The 19,713-nt window shown below is 48.2% G+C and overlaps 1 protein-coding gene across 1 annotated transcript; it reads left to right on the top strand.

Annotated features, from left to right (window-relative positions):
• The first annotated feature begins 332 nt into the window (after positions 1-332).
• Positions 333-5,480, top strand: senp7b (SUMO specific peptidase 7b). The gene is made up of 10 exons (XM_076985182.1): positions 333-468; positions 883-999; positions 1,350-1,469; positions 1,557-1,649; positions 2,333-2,463; positions 2,797-2,858; positions 3,557-3,600; positions 3,732-3,800; positions 4,740-4,890; positions 4,996-5,480. Exons 1-10 carry the CDS (start codon positions 416-418, stop codon positions 5,140-5,142), a joined length of 987 nt encoding a protein of 328 aa, XP_076841297.1. The 5' UTR covers positions 333-415; the 3' UTR covers positions 5,143-5,480.
• The last annotated feature ends 14,233 nt before the right edge of the window (positions 5,481-19,713 follow it).

Below are 19,713 nucleotides of genomic sequence, written 5' to 3'. Positions count from 1 at the left end.
ACACACACACACACACACACACACACACACACAAACAATCTATCATGTTTACTTTCCTCGTTGTTTCCCAGTCTGATACGAGAGCTTGTTTCCAAAGCCCAGGACCAATATTTACCTAATGACCCTCATCCGTCTCTCAGTCTTCTGCTGAAACCAGCACCCTGGGCCCAGAAGGTCCACTACTGGAAAACTAGACGCACTTATGAAGAAACTGAGAGATGGAGGGAGAGGAGAGAGAGAGAGAGAGATACAGGGAGAGGGGACAGGAGAGAGATGGAGGGAGAGGAGAGAGTTAGAGCGAGAGGAGAGTAGGTCTGGTGTTGATGGTTCACGAGCTTCCTCTGGTCGTCTACAGGAGGGTCTGTGTAAGACCAGGAGAGCAAGCCAGGGGGGCGGAGCCAGTGAGGTCACAGGCATGAGACACGCCACCCTGCGGAGCCGCACCAGACAGCAGACCCTGCCGAGAAGGTACACACACACAGTCTTACACAAAAACATAGGTATGTGCACAATCTGACACAACCTGTGTTTAAAAGGACAACACAATGCTATATAGGCAGAGCTTCTGTTCCTGGGTCAGTGGCCTGCGTCTGGTTAAGCTGACGAACTCGCCATGCTTTTGGTGGAGGGGCAGGAAGCGTTTCGGCCTCGCTGCTCTAGAACTTTCCGTGAGGCTGGTCAGAAGGTTCCACTGGAGCTTCTGAAGTCTGGATTCGGTTTGTCAGGCAATACTACCATGAATTTTGGAGGGCGACTTTATTTTTAGAGTAGTCCCTCTCAGTACGAAGAGTTTGTGCTGGACGTGTTTCACGAGGCCTCGACCCTTTACTGCAGTGGCTGTGATTTGCTGTTTATTTTTCTCTGTTTATTTATCTAACTCAGGTTGATTCAGTACCCACCTCCCCCGTCCAAAGGCGGCATCACCGTGACGACCGAAGACCTGGAGTGTCTGAGGGATGGCGAGTTTCTAAACGATGTCATCATCGACTTCTACCTCAAGTAAGTCATCGGTGTCCTTGATGGATCGCAGGTGATTTTAATGAGCGTGAACAGACCTCCTATAATCAGGAGGGCCAGATCGTTGTGTTTACAGTGTCTCCTCCATTCAGAGCACACCGCAGGTCCATTAATAATGATTCTGATCAGGATCGCTGTATATAGCAATCCACATTCACGCATTAGTAAATAATCATCGTAAATAATCAAATCTGAACTAGATGAACTTTAGTACCCCGGATCACGTTTATTTTATAGAAGTATGAATTTTAGTTGACTAAAAGTAAGATGAAAGAGGGTCAGGTTTTGGAGGGGCGGAGCCATAATAGTGGGGGGGCGTGGTCTGGCTGCAGGTACCTCCACCTGGAGCGGGCGGATGGGGGCGTGGCCGACCGGGCACACATCTTCAGCAGCTTCTTCTACAAGCAGCTCACGCGCAAGTCCAACAGCAGCGAGGAGGAGGCGGGCGGCACGTGAGTCAACACGGGCTCCGATTGGTCGAGCTGAGGGGGGTGTGGCCTGTGCGGTATTTGAAATGGGGGGCGGTTCGTTTCTTTCAGAGCCCAGTACAGACGTCACCGGAGAGTGAAGACCTGGACCAGACATGTAGATATCTTCAGCAAGGACTACCTCTTCATCCCCGTCAACCAAGAGTGAGGGGGCTGCTGTCACACACACACACACACACACACACACACACACACACACACACACACACACACACACACACACACACACATCTACACACACACACACACATCTACACACACACACACACACATCTACACACACACACACATCTACACACACACACACACACACACACACATCTACACACACACACACACACATCTACAGACACACACACACACATCTACAGACACACACGTATCTACAGACACACACGTATGTACAGACACACACGTACCTACAGACGAAAAACACGTGGAACTATGACTACTTGGGGAGGTGGAAAGGAAGGATTGGAGTGTGTGTGTGTGTGTGTGTGTGTGTGTGTGGCAGGGGAAAATTCTAAGAAAAAGATATGAGTTACAGCACTGCACCTCAAAGTACACAGTGTTCTTGTAAAAGCTTCCCCAAACAGTGCACATAGCCTAGCTGTTTTACCACTCTGTGCTATTTAACATGGTGTTTGACACGCACAAACACTGGAGAGGATGTAGGCCAGGCATAGTGTGTATCTCTCTCTCTCTCTCTCTCTCTCTCTCTCTCTCTCTCTCTCTTCTCCACTCTCTCTCTCTCTCTCTCTCTCTCTCTCTCTCTCTCTCTCTCTCTCTCTCTCTCTCTCTCTCTCTCTCTCTCTCTCTCTCTCCAGAGCTCACTGGTACTTGGTGGTGATCTGCTTCCCGGGGCTCCTGCAGACAGAGTTGGTGCCGTTTTGGCGGACACCATCGGACAGCTCCAGGCCTACGAGCAGGCCCTCCACCGCAGACAGACAGCAGACAGGTGCTGTAGGGCTTTGCTTCACCTCGGACACACACACACACACACACACACACACAAGCTGTACTCACACCTGACATGTTTTGGAGGTGGAAAAGCACCTCTGCTTTCTATGAATCTGATGCACGAGACGTGTGTGTGTGTGTGTGTGTGTGCGTTTGTGCGTGTGCTCGCTCGCTTGGACTTAACACAGTCAAGACCCAGAGAGACAGATGGGTATAAGTGTGCCAGAGTGAAGACCCAGAAGGAGGGACAGTATGAGAGACATGTCCACAGGGGGAGGTGTAGGGGTGTGGGGTAGACATCCTGTTTGTTCACACATCCTCGTGTTTACAGGGAGCGCAGACGACCCAAAATGTCAGGTCACGCCCAGCAGACGCCCTCTTCATGACCTCCCGGTAACCATTTTTATTATACATGATCTACATAATATTAATAAATAAACACACACACACACACACACACACACACACACACACATAAAACGTCAGGCCAAGTGTCGACATAGCTAGCCTAGCAATAAGCCACTAGAAACGATGTTTACAGGCGCTGCCCCCGCACAGTCCAGAACATTCCAGAACCTCTAAATCAGTTCTTTATGAGAGTGGACATCTCGCATATGAATAATAAATATAGTTATTATAAAGACGCATGGACCTGCTCCAGCGGCTATTTTGTGTCCTGAAGCACTAAACAGCATCTCGTAGGTCGACGTCGGCCAGCGCTGCCAAATCAGCCACTGTTGAAGTTTAGCGAAATGTCCTGGTTGGCTACGGGTTCGACAGCTACTAGAGCCTCGTACTCGTTTTTTATTGCAGTTTTCACTGCTAATCGTAAGTGGTGAGTTAATTTAGCAGCACGAGTTGATATAAGCGTGTTAAGTTGATTTGAGACAGGTGGTGTTTTATTGAGCAGGTAGATCATGGAGCCAGGTCTGTGGTATAGTGAGCCAGGTCTGTAGCTCGGGGAGCCAGGTCTGTAGTACAGGGAGCCAGGTCTGTAGCTCGGGGAGCCAGGTCTGTAGTACAGGGAGCCCACTACACTACAGCACACTAGAGAGCAGAGTGGCTTTTAACTCATGTGTGTGTGTTTTCAGGACTGCACAGTGCTCACCTGTCAGAAGAAGGTGGTCACCAGGCGGTGAGTGCAGTGGGTTGTCTATTAATACACTCTGTTATACTGCTGTTCCCTTGTCAGTGATCACACAACAGACGCATCTAATTTTATTATATATATTATAATATATATATTATATATTTCTCTCTCTCTAGGCCCTGCATTTTGATCATGGACTCTCTGAAGCTGTCCTATCATTATGGCATCTACACACTCTTACGCGAGTGAGTTTGATTTAATTCTGTGTGTGTGTGTGTGTGTGTGTGTGTGTGTGTGTGTGTGTGTGTGTGTGTGTGTGTGTGTGTGTGACCAACACAAAAGCCCATATGTCCTACGGCACTCCAGAAGGGCCAACTGTCTGGACGTGATCCGAACAAACCCCTTTATCTGTGGTGGGAGGGGCTGTGTGAGAGGGTAAACCCCTTTATCTGTGGTGGTAGGGGCTGTGTGAGAGGGTAAACCCCTTTATCTGTGGTGGGAGGGGCTGTGTGGGAGGGCAAACCCCTTTATCTGTGGTGGGAGGGGTTGTGTGAGAGGGTAAACCCCTTTATCTGTGAGGGGGTAAACCCCTTTATCTGTGGTGGGAGGGGCTGTGTGGGATGACAAACCCCTTTATCTGTGGTGGGAGGGGCTGTGTGGGAGGGTAAACCCCTTTATCTGTGGTGGGAGGGGCTGTGTGAGGGGGTAAACCCCTTTATCTGTGGTGGGAGGGGCTGTGTGGGATGACAAACCCCTTTATCTGTGGTGGAAGGGGCTGTGTGAGAGGCTAAACCCCTTTATCTGTGGTGGGAGGGGCTGTGTGAGAGGCTAAACCCCTTTATCTGTGGTGGGAGGGGCTGTGTGGGATGACAAACCCCTTTATCTGTGGTGGGAGGGGCTGTGTGAGAGGCTAAACCCCTTTATCTGTGGTGGGAGGGGCTGTGTGGGATGACAAACCCCTTTATCTGTGGTGGGAGGGGCTGTGTGAGAGGCTAAACCCCTTTATCTGTGGTGGGAGGGGCTGTGTGGGATGACAAACCCCTTTATCTGTGGTGGGAGGGGCTGTGTGAGAGGCTAAACCCCTTTATCTGTGGTGGGAGGGGCTGTGTGAGAGGGTAAACCCCTTTATCTGTGGTGGGAGGGGCTGTGTGAGAGGGTAAACCCCTCTGTGCTCCACCCCACAGGTATCTGCAGGTGGAATGGGAGGTCCGGCGGGGGACTCCCCGGGCCTTTAGTGATGATGTCATCAAAGGCAGCCACTGCAAGGTCCCCCTGCAGGACAACAGCAGCGACTGTGGTCTGTACCTGCTGCAGTATGTTGAGAGCTTTCTTCAGGTACGTACACACACACACACACACACACACACACACAGATCTGAATCCCAGCCTCCCTCACCGCAGTGGTCTGTCTCTTTGGGATTCCTCCCTTTGGCCTTGCAGAACCCAGTGGTACACTTCGAACTCCCACTCCGATTGGACCGCTGGTTCCCTCGACAGCAGGTACGGAGAAAGAGGGAGGAGATTCGCGAGCTGGTGCTTCAGCTATATCGGCGACAAGGGGGTGGAGCCGAGCTGAGCAGCAGCTAACGATTGGATGAACAGACTGTCCATCAGAGCACCACTCTCCAGTGAGGACCTATCAGCATTCAACCAACAACCATGGCCTTGTTTTATACAAATATGATCATGTGTTTCTATTTATTTGTATTGTATTTTAGCTCTTGTTAATTTATTGTAATTATAGTTTTTCAGTCTTATGTGTAGTTTTCAATGTATTAAGGAATGAAATTGCCAGGATAAAAATGTATTGTTTATAAAGAAATCTGTATGCTTTTTTTATTTTAGATATAAATTATACACAGGGGTGGGGGTATGAAACCCTGCTGTTTTTATTTATAAGGGCTGAAATAAAAATGGAATTGTCATCACTTCAATTCTATACACAATCTCAAATGAAAAACAAAAAAAAAAACCCTTTTTCAAAATGTAATGGCTTTTTCCTAAAAAATTACTTTCATGTAAACCAACAATTATAACCGGGTGGGGAGCAATAATTTGGTAACAAGTAGAACCACATATAACAACATAATCATGTGCTGTAGTAGTTTCAGTCTCCAACATTGTTTTGGGGACATTTTGGCTCATTCAGCAGCAGTGTCGGGTTCACTGACTTTCTAGAGCATTCGTTTACACACAGATCTCTTCCAATCCCACCACAGCACCTCGGAGAGGTCAAGATCTGGACTTTGGCCTTGGCTTTTCCAACGCTTCGCTGTTTATCCTTCCTGCTGTCAAATAGCTGGCGTGCGTGGGATCATTGTTCTGATGCATGACTCAATTTTGGCTCGTCGTAAGGTGCTGGACATATTTGTCTCCGGAAAACATTCTGCTGTAAACCAAAGCTCATGGTCTCGGTAACGGAGAGGTTCCCGGGTCGTAAGGCTGTGGAATGAGACCAAATCATTGCATCTCCTCTGCCACCGGGCTTGACAGTTGGTATGAAGTGTTTGTGGATATATACTGTGTTTTGGTTTTCACCAAATCTTGTATTGTGCTCTGTGTGATGAACACCTTGGTTTCATCAGTCCAGAGGATCCAGTTCCAGAACATTTGTGGTTTGTTCAGATGCAAATTTTCAAACCCAAGTTGTACTGCCATATTTTCTGGACACAATAAGCTTTTTCTAAGACACTCCAACATGAAACATACTTCTTTAATCTTTTCCTAATTAACATGAACATAAACATTTAATGTGCTTACAGAGGACTGCAGGGCACATAATGTAGCTTTTTAGCATTTGATCTCTGAGCATTACAGGGTCTGTCTGGTCTAAATTTACTGGAATGCCCTCTCCTGGGGAATAATGACAATTGTCTTCAGTTTTATAGAGATAGTAACAGTTAATTAATCCTGTGCTCTTGGTTTGCAGCGCCTGATTGATAGTTAATCTTTTAATCACTTTTTACAATATTTGGAGTATTCTCCAAAGCAAGATCTCTGTTTAGCCAGATAAGTTCAAGGTTTTTTCTGCTCAGCTCTTCACATATTAGGCAGTCATGACTTAATTATGCACTTAAGTCATTGGCTTTACTGAGAAATTCTGCATTGTGGAAGATTCCCTCGGTTTCTGAATTTCAATTCACGACATATTGAAATCTCGTGTACTCTGTCATTTAAAATTATTTGTTGTTTGTTTATCAAAGTTGTAATTTTGGCCCTCATGAATAAAAACATATATCAGAAGTTCTTCCTCACTCATAATGCATAACACAAGGCTGAGAATATTTAGGCTCTGTTTGTTACAATGTGGTCCATTGACCACTTCACTGATGGTCTCCAGCTGCAAGCCATTATGGAATCACCGTAAGCAAACAAATACGCGTTCCTCTGACTTCCTGTTTTTGGATTTACATTATGCAACTCTTTGGTTCGTATGAACCAAACCATGTTGTTTGCACAGTGAAGAGATGTGTGTGTGCGTCAGGCCATCTTTGATATCGTGCTGGTTAATCAAATAAATGTTTTTAGTGCGTCAGAAAAGAAGTATGACGGTGTCCTGGTGTGTTGCTTGTCATGATTATAGTGTTCAGACTTGTGTGACCTCATCAACTCCCAAACTCTGCTTTGGGGTATACATAGTGACGATGTTATGTATATTTCTCTGTCTATTTATAGTTATGATGAAGATACAACCTGATAACCTGTACTTTTACTCTTTTAAAATTTAGTCTGGAGACTTGGGGCAAGGGTGTGTGTGTGTTTGTCCTTCACACATGGCTGTACAGTTCAGGTTCAGAATGCCAAAGGTATCCTTGCGGTTTTGTGCTGTCTGCCTGTTTTGCAAGAGTTTGCAGGCAGAAGCAATCAGCGATTCCCACCTGGGGGATCCGAAACGCTGGCAGGACTCATTCTGGACTCATTCTGGACGCTGAACTTTTTACTCCTCTGCCTTTGCCCGCATTTGTTTAAAAAGTCGTCAATTAGCACAATTATGGACACGCTCGGTTGGCTTTTCCTGTGTGTCTTGTTTTGCCAGGACAAGATTAACAAGCCATATGTGGGTCATTAGCCTGTGAGCAGGTCAGAACTATTAGGCATTACAAACTGGAGGCCTTTGGTTGTCTGTGTTATTTGCTGTTCGTGGCCTTAGCAGGCATCCTGCACAGAGGACTACCCCTCTAAGATCAAAAGCAAAGCACCACACCCCATAACATGCCAGATGTTGTCTCTAGTAACCCAGTGTGCCCTAACGTGAAACCGTCGCCATTCTGTCCTTGCTGGAATGGACCTCACAGTCTGTGACTGAAGGAGGCAGCACTAGCAGCTTGTGACGGCCTTTTCTTTTCCGCATACTACTCGACACTAATAGAAAACAACAAGAATAACCCTAGATTTCTCTTCGCGACGGTATCTAAACTAACAAGAAATATCGACGACACTAGTTCTAACAGCACTTACACACACTAGCGATGAATTTTTAAACTTTTTCAATAATAAAGTAGATAATATCCGACTACAGAGTCATAATACATCGCAGCCTAACCTCCAATCCAACCCCAGTAGTTTAGTTATTAGTAACTATGCATCCAAAAATATTACTGAGCTAAATATCTTCGATCCTATATCGCAAAAAGAGCTCACAACACTGATTAATTCGTCTAAGCCTACATCATGTATATTTGACCCAGTTCCAACCCGTCTATTTAAAGACCTACTCCCAGCCATTGAAGGGCCCTTACTTAATATGATTAACTCCTCCCTTAACCTAGGTTACATGCCCAAACAATTAAAATGCGCCGTAATTAGACCCTTGATTAAAAAACAGAATCTCGATCCGCAGATTCTAGCTAACTATAGACCCATTTCTAATCTCCCATTTATCTCTAAAATTTTAGAAAAAGCAGTTTCCAATCAATTAAACCACTATCTCCAATCAAATAGTATCCATGAAAAGTTCCAATCAGGATTTAGACCAAACCACAGCACTGAAACAGCTTTACTCAGGGTAGTGAATGATCTACTAATATCGGCCGATAATGGGCTTGTCTCGTTCCTTATACTGTTAGATCTTAGTGCAGCTTTTGATACTGTAGACCACAACATTTTGCTGGATAGACTAGAAAACACGGTAGGTATTAAAGGAGTCGCACTCTCCTGGTTTAGATCATATTTAACTGACCGCTTCCAATGTGTAAGTGTTAATAATAAAACCTCTAAATCTGTGCAGGTTAAATATGGTGTCGCACAAGGGACAGTCCTAGGACCACTTCTATTCACACTATACATGTTACCCTTAGGCGAGATTATGCATAAGCATGACATCAGTTTCCATTCCTACGCAGACGACACTCAGCTATATTTATCGGCAAAACCCGATGATTTAGGCGCAAACAGTAAGATTGAGAAATGTGTAGAAGAGATAAAACATTGGATGGCGTGTAACTTTCTAGCACTAAATCCCGATAAAACAGAATTAATAATAGTTTGGGTCTAGGGCTGCGAGAGACAAGATACATAATGTAGCATTGAATCTACATTCTTTTACTATAACCCCCAGCGCAGAGGTAAAGAACTTGGGCGTCACAATAGACCCAGATCTCTCGTTCGATACACATATTAATAATATAACTAGGGTAGCGTTCTTTCACTTGCGCAACATTGCCAAAATTAGAAACATATTAAATATTAGTGATGCAGAAAAACTAATCCATGCATTCATATATCCTCTCGTTTAGATTATTGCAACAGTCTCCTAGCTGGATGCTCTGGTAAATCGATAAACAAACTCCAGCTGGTTCAGAACGCAGTAGCACGAGTTTTAACAAAAACTAAAAAGTTTGATCACATTAGTCCCGTACTATCGTCATTACACTGGCTGCCAATTAGATTCCGTATTGACTATAAAATACTTTTATTAACATATAAAACGCTGCATGGCTTAGCTCCAGACTATCTTAGTGAACTTATTGAACAATATTGTGGCGTGGTGTGGTAGAAAGAAGTTGCAGAGAAGTCCATTCTCCAAACAGAACAGAGGTTTTATTGTTCTTTGTAATAAAACTGGCACTCACAGGCACAATCAGTATAACTCGAGGCCTAAATGAGGTACGCCTTGCACATGAAACACAGGGGGAGGTCATGACGACGGCAACGTTACACATACATGGAGGGGAAACTAAGATAATGCACAGGTACACAAAAGGATGGACCGGGGTGACTTAACTAATAAAACACAATAAATAATCATTAAAAACACTATACAAACATAAACATCGCATAATTAAACACAACAGGGCCGGGGCCGCAAGGGCTCATGGGTAATGGTGTCACCCTCCGGCACCCCCCATTGGCCCGACGCTACACAGCCCCCCCCCAAGAGGTCAGCCGTCCCGGCGACCACACACAAGACAGTCCAGTAGCGTATAAGGGCAGAAACATGGCATCAAACACACAATTACAGCCGTATGAGGCAGATCCTACTCAACGCGCATGTGAAGCGCAAATACAATCCTGGAGGAAAGAAAAAAACAGCAAGGGCAGTACAACTCAAGACATACGCATGTCGTGTACAAGGCATTAACATGAGCACAGCAGTACGGTAACGTTGTCAAGGTGGCATCAAAAAGAGTAGGCATCACCACAATGCACAATAAACACCTGGCACATAACGGACTTGGCATAACAAACAGAGGGAGAACAGTAAATAAGGCAATCAATAGTTACAGACACAATTAAAAATGCGTATATATATATATATATATATATATACATGTACACACATAGAAAGAACAGTCCATAACTCGGCATGAGAATGTTAACAATGCAGTTCACAGAACAATCTATGTCACACAGTCCTGCAGGCGCCGCGGTAGCCTCCGCGTGCGCTGTGGCCTGGCCGGACCGGCCACAGGGGAAGCAGCAGGACCAATAACCGGGGAGACAGGCGGTGAAGAGTCCGGGCAGCGTCCAGCACCCTGCACCTTAGGCTGGTACGGGGCAAGGCGGTCGCGGTGCACCACGAGGCGCCGCCGGCCCCAGCGGATCCGGTAGACCACGTCACTGACACGCGCGAGCACAGTGCAAGGCCCCACCCATGCGGACTGCAGCTTGGGGCACAGTCCCTTCTTTCGACGGGGATTGTACAGCCAAACCTCAGAGTGCACGGGCAGGGGCCCGCCGTAGCAGCGCATGTCATAGGCGCGTTTCTGGCGCAGTCCGGCCCCCGCCTGGCTACCCCTGGCTCGCTTGTGGACGTCGAGTAGTCTTGTCCGCAGCCTAGAAACGAACACAGGGCCAGGTTCAACATTAACATCATCAGTGGGAGGTGCCCCAAATGCCAGGTCCACAGGTGATCGCAGTTCACGGCCGAACATAAGCATGGCGGGGGTGAAACCAGTAGTCTCCTGTAAGGCGGAGCGGCATGCCAGCAGGACGAGAGGCAGTTGTTTGTCCCAGTCACGCTGGTTCTCCTGTGTAGCCATGGCCAGTTGAGTAGCCAGGGTTCGATTGAACCGCTCGACCAGGCCATCACCCTGTGGATGAAGAGGAGTTGTTCGAGTCCTGTGCACCCCCAGCAGGCGGCAAACCTCGGTCATGACGTCCGACTCAAAGTTTCGGCCTTGGTCGCTATGTAGGACCTCTGGGACGCCGAAGCGACAGAAAAACTCATGGAGCAGGGTCTCTGCAGTAGTAACGGCGCTTTGGTCGGGCACCGCATACGCCTCGGGCCATTTCGTGAAGTAGTCCATGGCCACGAGCACGTAGCGGTTGCCCGACTCAGTCACTGGAAACGGCCCCAGTACATCCACTGCCACCCTCTCCATGGGGCAGCCGGATTGCATGGGGTGGAGGGGCGCACGTGAGACTCTCGCCGGTCCCTTCTTGGCAGCGCACGTGTCACAACAATGGACAAACAGTTCAACTCCAGCTCTGCAGCCCGGCCACCAGAATCTCTGTCTCAGTCTGTGAAGAGTTTTTGTGATGCCAAAGTGGCCTGAGCCTGGCAGACCGTGGACAGCCTGCAGAACAGTGTCACGTAGGCCCTGCGGTACTACAGTTTGAGTTAAGCGGCTTCCAGTGCTCGGGTCCTCCCAGGTTCTGTGCAGGACGCCCCCAGCGATTCTCAGGCTGTCCCAGTTGGATCGCAACGCCTTAGCTACGGGTCCCCGTCGTACCACGTCGTCCCAGTCCGGCACGGCGGCCGCCTCCAAAGCGTCCAGCGCCCATGCCAGGTCCGGGTCGGCCCTCTGAGCCGCAGCCAGCTCCGCAGTGGAGATACAGGGTGACACAGGAGGGGCAACAGCAGTCCGGCCCACCGCTGCACATACACCGACAGTTTCTGCCTTTCCCTCAGCGCGCTGGCAGTGCTTGCAATCGTGGGAAGCGCACGGCCGGCGAGACAGTGCGTCAGCATTCCCGTGGATTCTGCCCGGTCTGTGCTCTACCACAAAGTTAAACTCTTGTAGCCTGGCTAACCATCTCGCTAGCTGGCCCTCAGGCTCCCGGAAGTTCAACAGCCATTGCAGTGAAGCATGGTCTGTCCTCAGCAGAAAAGGTACGCCGTACACGTAAGGTCGGAAATGCCAAAGCCCTTCAACCACTGCTAACAGCTCGCGCCGTGTCACACAATAATTTTTCTCAGCTTTGTCCAGGCGGCGGCTGAAGTATGCTATTGCGCGCTCTGAGCCCTCTTGGACCTGTGACAGTACAGCACCCAACCCGTGGTCGCTTGCATCAGTGTCGACAATAAAGCGCTCAGTGGGGGAAGGATAGGCCAGAACAGGCGCACTGCACAGTCTCTGCTTTAGTGTACGGAAAGCACACTCGGCGTCGTCAGGCCAGCTAAATCTCGTTCCGCCACCCCTTGTCAGGTGGTGAAGGGGGGCAGCAATGTCCGCGAAGCCCTTTACAAAACGGCGGTAGTATGACGCGAGCCCGAGGAAACTGCGAACTTGTCGCACCGTACGCGGAGTGGGCCATTCACGGACCGCGGCCGTCTTGCCGGGATCAGTGGCTATGCCCTCTCCGCTGACCACATGCCCGAGAAAATTAATGCGACGCTGAAGGAGGTTACATTTAGCCGGGTTGAGGGACAGATTGGCCTCCTTCACTAAGCCCAGTACCAACTCTAGGTTGGCCAGCGCAGACTCGAAGCCCGTAGCATGGACCAGCACGTCATCCAAATACACCACACATTTACTGCTCGGAACCCCAGACAACACTCGCTCCATCAACCGCTCGAAAGTGGCCGGCGCGTTACAGAGCCCGAAGGGGAGGACCTTGAAGTGCCAAAGACCTGCACCGATCGAAAACGCAGTCTTCTCCTTCGCTGACTCGTCCAACGGGACCTGCCAGTACCCGCTACGCAGGTCCAGGGAGCTGAACCAGTCTGAGCCAGCTAACCGCTCGAGTGTGTCGTCTACTCGCGGCATCGGGTAAGAGTCGAGTTTAGTCACAGCATTTAAACGTCGGTAGTCGACGCAAAACCGCCATGAACCGTCCTTCTTCTTGGCTAGGACCACGGGGGCAGACCATGAACTATTTGAAGGCTCAATTACGCCGGCCGCTGCCATTTCGCGGATTTGGCGTTCGGCTGCCACACGCTTGGTTAAAGGGAGGCGATGCGGTCTCAGGCGGACAGGTTTTGCGTCGCCCGTGTCAATCGCGTGGCTCGCCAGCCCCGTCCTCGAACAATCACGCTCGCTCACAGCGAACAGTCCCCTATAGCGATTCAGCAGCTCGCTGAGTAGCTCGCCCTGCGACGCGGACAGGCCCACGCTACATCTAAGCCACAGCTCATGGACCGGGTCCCCCGGTGACGGAGACAGCATTTCTCGACTCACTGGCACAGCTGATGTAACGCACGAACGTGAGGCTGCATCATCTCCACAGCACACGTCAACTCTTCGCCCGTTTAGCGACAACTCCCCCTGTCTATAGTCGATAACAGCCCCGTTCTTCCCCAAGAAGTCATTACCGAGGATGCAGCGATCAAACACATCCCCGACCCAGAACTCATGCGCCACGGGTCCCTGCCCGAAGTCAAAGGAGACATTGGTGCGCCCTAGCAGCTCAAACCGCTCGCCGGTTACTGATATTAAATTCCCCCGGACCCACTCCACAGCATCGGGCCCCCCCGAGCAATCATTAATCAGTTCAGGCCTAATTAAGGAGACCGAAGACCCCGTGTCAATCAGAGCGGTAACAGAGATATCGCCAAACTTACATGAAATATGCCAGTCACGTTGTCCGGCGATTCTCGAAACAACGAAAGAGGGGTGGCCAGTGAGAACCGGAGTCGCCGCGCCCCTCACCGGGCGGCTCCTTGCTCGTTTCCCGAGCCGTTGCACTGGCTGGCTTTGTGGCCGTGAGCCCCGCAATTCCAGCAGACCAGTCGGTGGCTTGCTTGGCGGTCGTGTGGGCGGGTCTGACGGGGCATCCTGTTAAGGCAGTCACCGGTGAAGATTTGTTCTGCCCTGACGGCCTCGTCCACGGCAGCGTCGAGAGTGGTCGGGTTGTACAGGCGGACGTGTCTCCTCAGCTCAGCCGGCTCCACCGCGCCCAGAAAAAAATCTAGTTCTAACTGCCGTTGGGCCTCGCGTGGGAACAGGGGGTAGGCCAGGCGAACCAACAGTGCCAGCTCCGACGCCAACACTCTCAGGCCTTCTCCCCGAGCACGGCGACGTCCCGCCAAGAGCTGCTTCGCCGTCGACTCGTCCGGTTGCCGCCCGAACCTGCTCCTCAGTGCCGCTTTGAGTGGCGTCAGCGCGTTCCTGTCCTCCGCTGGGAGCCCGACTAGAACCCTGAGCGCAGGTCCCCGTAGCGCCAGGCACAGTTGAACCGCCGTCTCAGCGTCCGACCAGCTTTCGTAGTTGGCGACGGCATCGAGCTGAGCCTCGAACGCTGCCCAATCCGCTTCGCCGTCATAGCCAGGCAGGCTGAGCCGGCGTGTCGGGCCGGTCGTCGCTTCCGTTGCCGATGTACGCGTGGCGGCGGGAGGTAACGTCTCGTGGCGCGTCCCGGCGGGTGGTGGTAACATCTCGTCGCGCGTGTGGCGCGTCCCAGCGGGCGGTGGTAACATCTCGTCGCGCGTGTGGCGCGTCCCAGCGGGTGGTGGTAACATCTCGTCGCGCGTGTGGCGCGTCCCAGCGGGTGGTGGTAACATCTCGTCGCGCGTGTGGCGCGTCCCGGCGGGTGTCGTTCTGCGTCCGAGGGACGGTGGTACGATGTCGCTTGGCCCGTCAAGATGATGTCTGACCGATTTCCTGCCGTTCCTTCGCTTCTCTCTCAGCCCTGCTTCAAGCCGTTCGAGCTCTCCGGAAAGGTGGAATATTTCATCACGGAGAGCCACTTCTGACACCAATTGTGGCGTGGTGTGGTAGAAAGAAGTTGCAGAGAAGTCCATTCTCCAAACAGAACAGAGGTTTTATTGTTCTTTGTAATAAAACTGGCACTCACAGGCACAATCAGTATAACTCGAGGCCTAAATGAGGTACGCCTTGCACATGAAACACAGGGGGAGGTCATGACGACGGCAACGTTACACATACATGGAGGGGAAACTAAGATAATGCACAGGTACACAAAAGGATGGACCGGGGTGACTTAACTAATAAAACACAATAAATAATCATTAAAAACACTATACAAACATAAACATCGCATAATTAAACACAACAGGGCCGGGGCCGCAAGGGCTCATGGGTAATGGTGTCACCCTCCGGCACCCCCCATTGGCCCGACGCTACAATATAACCCAGCGCGTTCACTTCGCTCGCAGGACGCAGGGTTATTAACTGTTCCTAGGATCAAAAAGATCACAGCAGGTGGAAGAGCCTTTTCTTTTAAAGCTCCACAATTGTGGAATAATCTTCCTGCCTCTATTCGGGACTCAGACACAGTCTCAATGTTTAAAACTCGATTAAAGACTCATCTGTTTAGTTTGGCCTTTGATTAATCTGTTACATAGTTACTACATCTCGTATCTTTTCTCCGAGGTTCACCTGGAGAGTAACATTGCAGTCGGAGCCTACAATACCAGCATCGCTGCTCCGACACGGAATGAAAGCCTGGCGTTCATCAACAGACATTTACAGTGACAATATCAAAACCCAGAATTTTCATTTTTACTCTACTTAGTCTGATTGTGTGATTTGTGTGTGACTTGTGTATTTGTCTGTATTTTGTGTAATTTGTGTGTTAACGGGCCGCCCAATGGAGGATGGGTTCCCTTTTGAGTCTTGGTTCTCCCGAGGTTTCTTCCTATTCCCCACCATCATAGGGAGTTTTTCCTCGCCACTGTCGCCTTTGGCTTGCTCATTAGGGTTCTGGACCCATAGTATTGTTAACCTTTTAAATCCTGTAAGGCGCTTTGTGACAACATGTGTTGTGAAAAGCGCTATACAAATAAACTTTGATTTGATTTGATTTGATTTTCTGAGTAAAACCCTTCAGCTGCCTTATGAGGTAACTAAGCTATGATGCACAGCTTGTAGTTTAACGAATATGTGCATCTCCATGCACATTAAACATTCACAGTAGTTGTGAGGCTACTTTCATGAATCAAAAGCTGACCACACTAAAAACAACACAAGTCTTTATTTCTTGAAGGTTTTCCGCCCGACCTTTGAGAGAGATTTATTTTGCTGGAGACATCCAAGTTTTTAACTGGGTGAGATGTTAGTTTGTTTTGTACAAAAGCATTCACTCACATCATCTTGTGTGTGTGTGCATGTGTGTGTGTGTGCGTGTGTCTGGGTGTTTGCTTTGCGGATTTGGATGCTATAACTAGAAATGATGCTGGAGGCAGTTTATATCCAAAGCCCCTAACCTGCCCTCGAGCATGGGTTACCACAGCAACACTGAGCCTCCCTGGGCTCTAGATGTCCTAATCTTAGATAAACTCTCAGATTAGGGCCAAATGTTGCTATCTAACAGGGATGACATCTGAAGCAGTCCCCTTTCCTACACCGTAATCTGGCCTTTCTTAAAGGAGGCTGTTGCACAGTACTGACTAAAAGTTGTTTTAGTCATGCCAGTTAATAATTTGTTCTTTCCTTTTAAATTATTTTAGTAGTTTTGTTTGTTTGTCAGGTGTTCTTTCTAGGATTCTTTAAAAAACAATGTTCCAGACACTGTACAGCAGCTAGCAATGCATTTTAAGAGGCCTTTCCACCTCCTTACACTGGATTTAATTCATTAATAAGTCAAAGAAAAGGTATGTACAAACAAACAAACAAATGAGGTGCCACTTTTTTATTGTTCTCTTCAATTTATTGACAGTGAAAGCAAAATGGATATTAACATAATAATCTATACCAGTTACAACCCAGTCTGACTTAAATGGAGCAGCTGTATTACTGGAGAAAAGCTAATAATATCTGTGTCCACCTGTTTGTTGCTGCTAAGGCTGTTGACAGTGGAAAAACTCATCCTTTTAGTACTGGATACAGAGCTTATAGCCACAGCGCTAACACTGTGAGACTTACACCAACTAGCTAGGTGCAATAATGTTTTTATTTTACTTATTCTTTGAAGGGTTAGAGAGATTTGAATAATGAGGTTGTCAGGTTAAGAAATGAAGCACCATCTCTCACCACTCGAGCATTAATAGTTGCAGTGCGTAAATTGAACATTTTGTAATAATTAATGAGGATAGGCAGGCTTGAGGCTAATGATACTTGAGGCTATTTGTTTTCGGAGAACGAACACCTGAGAATGTTTAGCAGAAGCATAGCCAATGACAGGGCAAACTTTGGCCTGTGGCGTGTCTGCCCGCCCCTTCACCCCACCACACTTTGTGATCCTAGTTCTGTTGAGACCAATGAAATGCTCAACACATCCGCTCGTCTGTTCATTCGATAACAATCTCACCAAAGGGTTCTTCGCACCTGAGCAGACTTTCTGTAAGAGGATATATCTGCTTGGTAGGACACTATCAAGAGATCTTGAGATTTCCTGTCCCTGTTGTGGGACTGGTTCAGCCACCCTGATCAATTTTATCAGCCAAAGCAGGTGTGTTGGAGCGGAGAAATCGTGAAGTTCTACAGGGCGACAGCCTTCCAAGTCTGCCAGAGAAGAACGTTGCAAGATTATTCATGTGCTGCCGGCGCTGGTGCCATATGTCTGGAGCCAAGTATCTGCAGTAGCTCTGCAGTATTAATGTCAGATTTTTAGCAGTGAAGACATCTTTCTTTGGAAAAGCACAGCTTTGGTGTGGACCGTGACTTGCTGATCTTGAAATCCCAGAAATGCCCCGTGCACATATGTGGCTCACGGGACTGACAGCCAGTGGTCTACTACAGAGGGCCACTTTCCCATACCCAAATGAAACATAAAAGCAATCTAAAATAGAATTTCCAATGGTGATTCACTCTTGGCACTGAAATTTAGTCTAAGACTAGGCTTAAATCATGTCTGGGAAAGCTGCCCTGGCTTTATTAACTTGGCCAAACACATGAAAACATGTACATAGGACTTGTGGTTGGCATACGCTGGCACAATCAGGTTCTTCAAGGGAAGCCCATCAGATGTTGTTCTCCAACAATAACACGACAGCACGGCGTGTACTGGGCCAGACCTGCGGTTTCCACTTTGACTATTAAGTATGAAAACCAGATTATCATCAATGCATCAATCAGTCCACATGAGTACACAAATACCTCCTCACACACATACAGAATGGTTACTAGTTTGCCTGGACTAGAATAAGCAGCAAAAACACACTAAGGTAATAATATAAGGCAATTAGTGTCAGTAACACCAGGTCATGCACACGCATACATGTGGCCCAAACTGACAGCCTTACTCAATGACATCATTTGCTCGATGGTCAGGACAGACACATTTATGTGCATATGTTTCCATAATGGAAATTCAGATCAGACGTTCAAGAACACGGGGCGATGGGTCGTCTGAGTTGAGAGTCCTGACTTTTTTGGCAGTTTGGTGAGGCCCACAGGTGAACCCTGCAGCACACCAGGGACCTGCTTCACTAAGAAGACAAATAGGATTATTGTGCTCGAAAAAAGAAAAACCCTCTCCAAAGGGCCATCTGTTAATCAGTGCTCAGACAGTTTAGTGCAAGCCAACGCCATTGTATCTCTGGGAGCTGCAGTAATCCAGACTGTATAGTACTGTACAGCAAGTGAACCATTTCTGAGGCCATGCAAGTATTTCAGAAGATTCAACTATTTAAGATTTACTGATTCAAAGTTGGCAAATTTTTTTGACATTTTGTAAAACAGGTTGAGGATTGGAAGTTTCAATGCCAGGCTTACAGTGGAAACATATTTGCTGGATGCTGGTTGTCTTAATTTGGATGGGACAACTTTGTATAAACACAGGTATGTAATTACATTTGATGGGTATGTTCTACATGGATTATTTTTTTTACTTTAACAGCTAAAGGTTTACGTGACACACACACACACACACACACACACACACACACACACACACACACACACACTAAAAGGCCTGTAGACAGTGGGAGCAGATTAACCTTAAAATCAAAATATCATCAAGACAAACAGAGTGAGTATGACAACAAGACTCAAGGGGATCATTGTGCAGGAGCAAGACCTCTGTTCCTGAGAAAGTTCATGAAAGGCAGCTGCTACCTTTTTTGCAGTGGCACAAACAAGTAAGTGTACACAAATAAGTGTACGATAACGTAAAGTTGAGGACAAGAAACATTATGTTCGGCCGTGGAAGCTGACTGCAGAAGATCTGAAGTACCTCAGGATTGCTTCTCTTCAAAATCAGATGTCCAGCACCGACCTCAGCTCAGAACTACCAAAAGCCACCCTGGTACACCCGGAGAACTCTGGAGATGTCTTGTGAGAAGTGGTCTTCATGGCAAAGTTGTGACTAATAAACCATGGCACAGAGTGGGAAACAAAGCCAAACATCTCACGTGTACAACCACACAAGGACTGGAGTGCAATCCGTTTGACAGCAGGTGATCTGGACTTATGAGTCCAATTTTAAATGTATGGCTCAGACTGAAGGTAGTTTGTCCGTAGGGGGGCTGAAAAGTCTCCATTCAACACCGAAGCACACTGGAGCTTCCCTGCAGGTTTGGGGCTGTGTCATCTTGCTAATGGAGTTGGTGATTCTGTCAAAAATAATGGACCCCTCACTGTTGAGACGTCCAGA

The sequence above is a fragment of the Brachyhypopomus gauderio genome, unplaced genomic scaffold (genome assembly GCF_052324685.1).
Source record: "Brachyhypopomus gauderio isolate BG-103 unplaced genomic scaffold, BGAUD_0.2 sc37, whole genome shotgun sequence".
Taxonomy (NCBI): Eukaryota; Metazoa; Chordata; class Actinopteri; order Gymnotiformes; family Hypopomidae; genus Brachyhypopomus; species Brachyhypopomus gauderio.
This window is presented reverse-complemented; position numbering and strand designations above follow the sequence as displayed.